The sequence below is a fragment of the Pleuronectes platessa genome, chromosome 14 (genome assembly GCF_947347685.1).
Source record: "Pleuronectes platessa chromosome 14, fPlePla1.1, whole genome shotgun sequence".
In the NCBI taxonomy this organism is placed as follows: domain Eukaryota; kingdom Metazoa; phylum Chordata; class Actinopteri; order Pleuronectiformes; family Pleuronectidae; genus Pleuronectes; species Pleuronectes platessa.
In genome coordinates, this window is record NC_070639.1 from 25352263 (window position 1) to 25361342 (window position 9080).

The 9080-nt window shown below is 45.5% G+C and overlaps 2 protein-coding genes across 2 annotated transcripts; both read right to left on the minus strand.

The window, feature by feature from the left end:
• Positions 1–673: 673 nt before the first annotated feature.
• Positions 674–6284, minus strand: ube2g2 (ubiquitin-conjugating enzyme E2G 2 (UBC7 homolog, yeast)). Its single transcript, XM_053439106.1, has 6 exons — positions 6125–6284; positions 5175–5210; positions 4894–4939; positions 1795–1913; positions 943–1083; positions 674–819 (listed from the first exon to the last, which is right to left on the minus strand). Exons 1-6 carry the CDS (start codon positions 6165–6167, stop codon positions 707–709), a joined length of 498 nt encoding a protein of 165 aa, XP_053295081.1. The 5' UTR covers positions 6168–6284; the 3' UTR covers positions 674–706.
• A 1211-nt stretch (positions 6285–7495) lies between these two features.
• Positions 7496–8440, minus strand: LOC128455567 (olfactory receptor 10J5-like). Its single transcript, XM_053439231.1, has one exon. It carries the CDS (start codon positions 8438–8440, stop codon positions 7496–7498), a length of 945 nt encoding a protein of 314 aa, XP_053295206.1.
• Between the last annotated feature and the right edge of the window lie 640 nt (positions 8441–9080).

Sequence of the window (9080 nt, forward strand, 5' to 3'; positions counted from 1 at the left end):
TAATCTTTAGTTTGGAGGGAAGATCTTTTTCTCCCTTCACCAGCATTTGACTTAATAAATTAAATGATTTAATGAACGTAAATGGTAGATTATGGAAAGTCTGATCCAGATGTTCTGAAACCCTCCGTCCACACGCTTCCTCTTGGCAGCTAAAGATGTCATCACACTACACAGTACGTGAATGGTCACGTGTTTAACAGGAAGTAGGTTGTCTCCTCTGCAGATGGTTGCTTGGTTACAGACAATATGACGGTTTCTTTCTGACTGATGACGAACTCGTCTCTGCAGCACACGTGTTGCTGGAGGAATCCTGTAGAGGGCGCCACCGATTCCAACTGATTCTGGTTCTCTAGATTCATCTCGAGCAGATTCCGACACTTTGCTTCATCTACAGGTGAGGAGGAGCCAGAGGTCACATGACATCGGTTCTGATATTAATTATAGATGATTACTGATTCATTTGAAATCGTCCATGTCGTCCAGGTGTGAAATGATCCATACAGGTGGTGGTGACATCATCATGGGGATGGTCACATGACGCGTGTTTGGTAGTTTTGCATATAACCCATCACTCTGTTTGGGTTTCCATGGTGATGTGGAGGGTTGTTACCAGAAGCGGCGGCCGGGGGGGGGGGGGGGGTGGGCGAGAGGAGTACTGAAACAAACAGGCTCAGTTTGATGACATCTTAGGGTGATGACATCATCTCTAAAGGCCCAGCGACTTGCGTACGATCTTCTGGGCGAGTTTGTAAAACTGCTCTCTGTCCTCGCGCCACATTTTAGAGGCGTCAACATTCGCTCCACTCTCATCGTTTGGTTCTGAAGAAGAAGAGGAGGAGGAGGAAGAGGAGGAGTTTGAGCATCATCGCTTGTATTGTGAAAACACTTTTAAATGCTTTGTTTTTCTGTCACAAACATGGTGAGTGGCGATGGATCTCGTACCTGCCAACATACTGACCACCGACAGCAGGATCTTCTCCACGCTCTGGACTGGACTCCACCTCTCTGCACTGCTCTCATATCCCATGGGATCGTCTCCTGGGGCGTGAAGGATGGAGATACACACCCGGCCGTCGGGATAGACTGAAACAGACAAACTCAAAATTACTCATATCTGAAAACTGAGGCTTTTATTTAGAAAAATGTCAACTTGAAAGTTTAGATTTTTCTCTCTCTCCACTGTCGTTAGGTATTAATTCACTGTTGATTGTAAATAATAACAGCTCCCGTGTCCCCTGGATCGCCCCCTGGTGGCTGGCTACAGCCTCCATGCTAGCAGATGGGACATGGAGCTTCACCTGTTTGCTTTTCTTCTTCATGCTTCAGGATCAACTGATAAAGTTAGAACAGGAATTTCAGTTCAGGTGCACGCTGCTGCTGCTGATGATGAAGATGATGAAGATGATGACAGGTCAGCAGCGAGCCTCCAGTCCTCTAATCAGCTCGGAGCGTGTTCAGACACTTTGTGACATCATGCCTCAGACTGCTGTCCAATAATCACAGCACTAATGACAGCACGCTAACGACATGTGGCGGCGTGTTGCGACAGGTGGGACGATGGTCGAGACTCAGCAGGCTTCTGTTGCTCAGGTGTCACATGACTCTGGTCTACATGGTCACATGACACATAAAAACATTTCATTGTTGTTCAAATCAGTGTGAACGTTTCTGTTGACGCACAGAACCCCTCTGACGTCACTCAGACGATCTAACAACTGATCGAAGAAACAATCAGAACAATCAATGAAGTCAAGAACGGGTCGGCGGCCCCCTGGTGGCAGCGTGTGAACTTACTGTTGGGGTGAAACATGTCACAGGTGAACCTCATCTTTGGAGGACTGAGAGGATAATCAGAGGGGAAACTGAGCAAGGCAGGAAACACGCCACCTTCAAAACACGTGTCCTGAGGACCCCTGGAACAGAGACACAGAGAGCTTCTGTTAGAGAACACGACAACACGGTTCATGTTATAGGTTCCATTCCAGGACTTTGTGAGTCTTGGTAGTTGCAGGTGTGAAACAACTGAAACGTAGAGCATTAAGATGTGTAGTCACATGATCAGTGTTTTCAGTCAAAAAGTGAGGAACTGATCCGACGTTTATCTGCAGGTTATTTCTAGAGAAACATCCTGTATCACTGCAGAGCTCATATCATGTCACTGACGTCACGGCGTGTGCGTGTGTGCGAATGAGTCTCTGGTTAAATTGAAGGGCAAACTGAAGCTGGTGGCACGTTAACAACAACAAGAGCAGGTTCAGTTACACATAATGATGATTCACTGACATCACCCTCTGCAAGAAGATATAACACACACACAAAGACTGAGAAACACTGCTGTCAGCATCAACTACACACACAATCATTACTAGAAACTACACACTTCAAAGATTCTAAGGTTTTATTAATATTTATCTTAACCTGGACTGAACTGGATTCAGTTTTTTTTTTAAACACTGTGACGGTGCGCTCGGCGACCGTCACGGCAGTGATACGCTGCATCGTTTACACGTGTATCTCTACAAATGTTAACTATGTGTTGCACGTCTGTTGTCCGTGGCCACATACCATGTTTATGTTTATTAACCCATCCATTTCCATCCAAACATCCGTGCAAAAGCTTCCTTCCACCAAGTACACCGCTACAGTTTATACACCTTTGTACCCGTCAGTTTTCCGTTAAAATCACCACTCCACACAATGTCTTGTTATAAATGTTCCGTTTATTTAGTTTAAAAGGTCACATTAATTGCATATTACACAGCGTCATTTTACCGTGGTTCAGCGTCGCGTCTTCGTTTGTTGTGAAAGGCGAGCGCCCGGTGACGCGGAAGTAAATAGGCGTTCGACTTCCGGGATAGCCGGAAGTGAACCCGATGAGTATTTTATTTTTGTTTAGAATGATATTTTATTAGTTTGCTATGACTTCTTGGGGGAATTGTGCAGTTAATAGGTTGCAAAGTATTTGTCTTGTCAAATAATTTGTGGGATAAGCTGTTAAAGCTTTGGGGGATTTTTTACCTGTGACACCCCTGTGTTTGATTGTATGTTGGATTGTTCCAACTGTGGGGGCGGGGTTAGATCGCATATAAGCCTGTGGGTTCAGACTGTAAGGGGGGAAGCTAAGAGAAGGACGTAAGTCTGAGGGCTCCCCTGGAAAGTGTTATGCTGAGAAGTATATTGGTATTTGTATTGTATTGGGCCCACGTGCCGCTTTATTTTTTTTATTTGCAAGTGTTTGTTTTTTCTTGCTCTTTTTTTTTAATTATATATTTTCCTAGTTAATTCTGCCTTGTCGGCCTTATTATGGGATAATAAATAATTCCCTTTATTCACCTTCATCGGTGAGTCTCCCTGAGAGTTTTTTCCACCACGCTCAAACCACTCCTTTACATCCCACCTTCAACAAACACAAATATTTTGATTATATTTCTTCCTCTGGTGCAAACGGCCTAATAATCAAAGTTGGACCTCGGGACAGTGAACGGCTTGTGGACCCTCACAGCCATGAGTGTGGAGGTGAGACAGGATCCCTGAGGAGATTCCCTGGAGCAGCCAACAACAGTACCGTGATGCCATGAACATATTGTATATAAGAAGACTGTACTTATATACAACTGTTGTTAGGTTTGTGGGGGAGATGGAAACAGAATTTGTAAATATAGGGATTGAACTCTGCACACACACACACACACACACACACACACACACACACACACACACACACACACACACACACACACACACACACACACACACACACACACACACACACACACACACACACACACACACACACACACACACACACACACACACACACACACACAGAGAGAGAATTGTTACATCCTTAACATCGATATATGAATTAATAATCAGGTTGACCAATGAACCTGTGGTTGGTGAACACTGACACCTGCTGGTCACTACTGACGTTTGGACAAGTGTGTGGACACGAGCTAGCCTGGATGCCAGACGAACTTAGCCCCGCCCACAACAATTTGGTCGGGCAGTTCGGTCTGGAGTCGCTCCATTGGGAAAAAATGATGGCCCGACCGGGCCAATCAGATTGTCAGGGCGGGCTTTATACGATGATTGACAGATGATCAACGGTAACGTAATCAACCACGTCATCACAGTGCCCTCGGGTTGAATTCGTTTTCAACAAACATGGCTGCCGCTGGCGAGCTGAGATGTGTAGATGCTGCCATTGAGTCTGTTTTAGAAGACATCGACAGCGCATTCATTTTGAAAGAGGAACACAGAACGTGGAGGCGACGCCAGAGCACCGCGCTAATCCCTATCGCCCCGGCGCTTGGCTGTTCACACCGGACACTGAAGCGACGCTGAACCGCCGGGCAGCGCTAATAATATCACCCGTTGATCCAGTAGATCGCTGCACGGCTTTGTGCCGGTCACACCGGAGGCTGAAGCACCGCGCTGCGCCAAGGCTGCCTCGGTGCTTCAGCCTCCGGTGTGACCGGCACAAAGTTTTAACATGGGAGTGGATGGGAGCCAGCTGTTATTTAAGGCTTGGCGCTGCGCTGAAGCGTCCGGTGTGAACCCGGGTTAGTAAATAACTCACAATGCGTTGCTTAGCATACGTCACATACTACGTTGCTCTGATTGGTTGTAGGTCTATCCAATTGAGCGAAGAGGAATTTTACTTCCTGGTCAGTTGAAACATGCCCCATAATTTTTTCCCAATGGAGCGACTCCAGACCGAACTGCCCGACCAAAATGTTGTGGGCGGGGCTAAGTTCGTCTGGCATCCAGGCTAGACACGAGCATCACCAGACTGATCTCCAATATGTGACCGTTCACTTAACTGTGTGTGTGTGTGTGTGTGTGTGTGTGTGTGAGAGAGTGTGTGCGAATGTGAGTGTGTGAACTCACATGATTAGGGCCTCCCACTCAAAGAAGTTCTCCTCATTGGCTGGACCTGCAGGAAGAAGATCATCATTCACTGATTCTACTTCCTGTCCTCGATGACATCACGTTTTACGTTCACCCTCAATTTGAGTTGTGTTTATTAATAGTATTGATTATTTCAGTGAGACAGTAAACCAGAGATGTGTGGTCACCAGGGGTTACCATATCAACCGTGTGGACAGAGCATGACACTCGTCCTGGTGTAAAAGTGACCTCAGATCAGATTTCATGTTAGAAGTTCTCACCTGCAACGATCCCCTCAGGTGGATTCAGAGTCAGCTCTGAAACACAAACAAACACAGGTTAGACTGAACCGTCAGGCCTGACCTTTGACCCTCTGAACCCTGAACTCGCTGTAAAAGCCACTGAGACCCAAAGGTTAGACAGGGCTGGTGCTTCCTAACTTGTCTCCTTCAGCAGAGGAGACATAGATCCATCCTTTATGAAACGAGGAGAAAAGGACGAAGGAATTTGCTCTTATGCTGAAATTAACAGGAAATTATATTCAATGTACACAGATCAATAAGAGATAGGACTGAATTATGGTTTTTATTTTTTGGGGACTAGCTGAATAATATCTGTTCTATTATATTGGCAAAAAAAAGTATATATACGATATAAATATGCATCCCATACTGCTGTTTCTAAACAAACAGACACACAAGCACGCAGAGAGAGAGAGAGAGAGAGAGAGAGAGAGAGAGAGAGAGAGAGAGAGAGAGAGAGAGCTCATGGGCCAGCGAAAAGTGGTTAGGAAAGGAGATGACTAGTTGGTTAGTTAAGTTTACATGTTAGCACTTAACTTAGTTTAATCTACACTGCAGTTGAACTTGGTTAAATATTGATTCCTCACTAACCTGAACAAACTTTCCCACAGAGCCGTAAAGCACTTCGTCCTTTCTACGACACGAGTTTAAATCACCTTAACTTCATGTTTCAATAAGAATGTGAATGTAGCTGCAGTCACGTGATATTTGTGTCGTGACGTTCTGACAGGATCTGAGACACTTTAACTTCATATCGATAATCACTCAACATCAGGCTCCAGTGTCGCGGAATAACACGTTAAATTGTGTTTTTTAATGGAGTTTGGTGCAGTTAGCTTAGCAGTTAGCCTGTTAGCTTAGCAGTTAGCCTGTTAGCTGACGCTAAGTTTGTCTCCCGGTGTCGGGACGCGGAGGTTCGGCTCACTCACGTTTATACTCCGCCATGAGTCTCTTCAGCGCGGTTCCGGCCATCGAGTTTCACCGGAGACTCAAAGAAACAGAAATAAAAACACTCCAAGCTGCTCTGCGTCTCTTCCGCTCTGACAACTGCGCAAGCGCACAAGCTCTTCTTCATGGGTCTGTACCGGCAGCTGCCTGCCGCAGTGCTGCCACCTGCTGGACTGAGGTCCACCTCCATGAGTCCTCGTTGAACAATAATAAATAGTAAACTTTCAATAATATTTTTCAATTAATAAAATTTCAATAATAAAGTTTCAAATAACAAAGTTTCAATCAATATAGTTTAAAACAATAAAGTTTCAAAAATCTTGAGTCAGCAGCAAGAAATAATCCGATGAATAACCAGATTACCAGTTTTATCCATCAAGGATGATTTTATCTTCCAGAACTACAGGGACCGGTCTGGAAGATTAAATCACTGGTGCTCATGGAAGAAATCACAAGTCAAAACATTAGAGGAAAACTTATCCCAAAATAATGGTACGAAGAGTTGCCCAAATTATGCAAATCAGTTTTAAGGACTATGGGAGGACTGCATGTGCCCCCCCCCCCCCCCCCCCCCATGTTTCCTCCCTGCTCATCCGAGGTGACTGTAATCACTGTTTGTCTCAGTGATCACCCTTATGAAGACGTTGGTGTATTTTTAAGTATTTTAATGCGTCAAGCCCACTGAAATAAATTCTTTTACATTTCCAAACCTCTTTGAGTCCCTGGATGATCATGGCATTCTGTTTGGACCTAAGTTTTCTACCTGTGATCAGCTGTTTGCAGTGAAGTCATGATGATCTGTGAATCCCTGAGAGACATAAGTCCTTCACTGCTCAGTCTGTGAGACAATGTCTCATCGCTTCTGTTTTCATATAAAACTGATAAAGAACATTTCATTATTCTGCCTGAGTGAAAACACAAAACTCATCAACCTCAGGCGCTTCAATTTATTTTCTGTCTTAAATATCTACATTATATATCATCACTTCATTAACAATTACATATGATTCAAATTCATTCATAACATAATTCAACATATTATTGTTTTAATAGAGTTAGATGTATTAAAAAAAATTGATCTCTTTATAGTATCAAACATTTAGATTAATTTAACAAATGTAATGATCTAAAGAAATTCAAAACAATAATACTGACATGTGACATTTATATGTGAATGATTCATTTGATATCTGCTGAGGCAGAAAGGCACGAAATAGTTAAAGTCTAAGTTTAAAATCTTTAAATGAAACTGTTTTGATTTTCTCACAGATGTTGGCGTGGGTGGATCAGGATCAGCTGATCCAGATGTGTTTGGATCGGGATCAGCTGATCCAGATGTGTTTGGATCGGGATCAGCTGATCCTCAGCAGTCTCTTCAGGGGCGTGAGGATCTGCTTCACCTTCAGTCCATAGACCAGCGGGTTACACACTGTGGGAATAATGAGCACGAGCAAGGAGCTGAGGACGGAGGCCTCGGGCTCGCTCCCGCCCTGCAGGCGGCGCTGCAGCAGCTCGACCCCGGCGACGACTGAGTAGTTGATGAGGACGAGCAGGTGAGGAACGCACGTCTGGAGCGCTTTGCTGTTGATCGTGCGCGAGTCGCGCAAACAGATGAAGAAGATCCGACCGTAAGTGACGAGCACGAAGATAACGGGAACGAGCATGGTGGCCGCGGAGCACAGGAGGCCGTACACCTGCAGCAGCAGCGCGGCCCCGCCGCCGCAGCTCAGACTGAGGAAGCTGTACATGTCACAGTAAAGTCTGCGGAGCCGCGTGCGGCAGAGCGGCAAACGCGCCGCCTGCAGCGCCGCGCCGCCCACCAGAGCGGCAGGAAGCAGGAAACACAGCAGCAGCAGCGCCGCTAGCGCGGCACGCGACATGAGCGCGGCGTAGCGCAGCGGGCGGCAGATGGACACGTAGCGGTCCAGAGACATGGCGGCCAGCAGCATGAAGCTGGATGAGCCAAGGGAATTCAACACGTAGGCCTGACTCACACACACCGGCCGCGGCACCTCCACCTGCCGCAGGCCCGACGCCAGGTCCGACAGCAGCCGCGGATAAACGGCCGCGCTGCCGGTGAGAGAGTTCAACAGAACCGCGGCCACGAGCACGAACATCGGCCGGTGGAGGCTGCGCTGAGAACAGATGACGTAGATCACGAGCACGTCACTGACCAGCACGAACACGTACAGCGCGAAAAACACGAAGAAGAAGATCCAGCGGTGCTCAAACAGCTGCGCGACACCATCCAGCGTCACTGACGTCACATCGGCCTGCGAGCTCGCGTTCGACGTCATAGTAGAGTACAGAGAACAGAGTGACGTCAGAGTGTTCAACAGTGAAACATCAGAACAAACAAAAGTGAAAAAACGAGTGAAAACATCAGAGAACACGTTAACAACATGAGACACAACATGGGGAACACGTGGTGGACGAAGGACATGTCTTCTTCATGTGTCAACGTCCTGTGTCTCTGCTGCTTTTATCAGACTCTTCATCCTCAGTGGAGCTCATTAACTCAAGTGTCAATCATCAGCTTCATCAACATGTTTGTATGTGAACAAGAAAACACTCATTAACACGTATCCATCAAATCGGCTCAAATATGTATTTTAATAAATTATAAATTATTCCCATTATGATAAGTCTGGATGTTTGTCCTCTTAAAAATCAATGAATGTACTGACTCAGGTATTTAATCAGTTTATTAATCTGTTCACTTACTTAAATCAAACTGAGGAAACACAATGAACAAATCAAACAAACCCTCCTTCCCCGCAGCTTCAACACAACTTCATACAAACTTTATCAAACACAAACTTAGTAAAAACCAGTTCAGCTTGTTTTTAACAGTAACCAAAGGTTTGAATTTAGACTCAATTCAAATAATCCTCTACACAAACTCTAATTTTGTTGTTGTTGTGGTTTTAAACCTGC

Excerpts from the sequence above, each read along its gene's own strand:
- LOC128455567 (XM_053439231.1), bottom strand. The coding sequence starts at position 8,440 with ATGACGTCGAACGCGAGCTCGCAGGCCGATGTGACGTCAGTGACGCTG.
- ube2g2 (XM_053439106.1), bottom strand. The coding sequence starts at position 6,167 with ATGGCCGGAACCGCGCTGAAGAGACTCATGGCGGAGTATAAAC. Across the intron at positions 5,211-6,124 it reads ACTCATGGCGGAGTATAAAC|AGCTGACTCTGAATCCACCT; the intron begins GTGAGTGAGCCG and ends TTTGTGTTTCAG. Across the intron at positions 4,940-5,174 it reads ACCTGAGGGGATCGTTGCAG|GTCCAGCCAATGAGGAGAAC; the intron begins GTGAGAACTTCT and ends TTCTTCCTGCAG.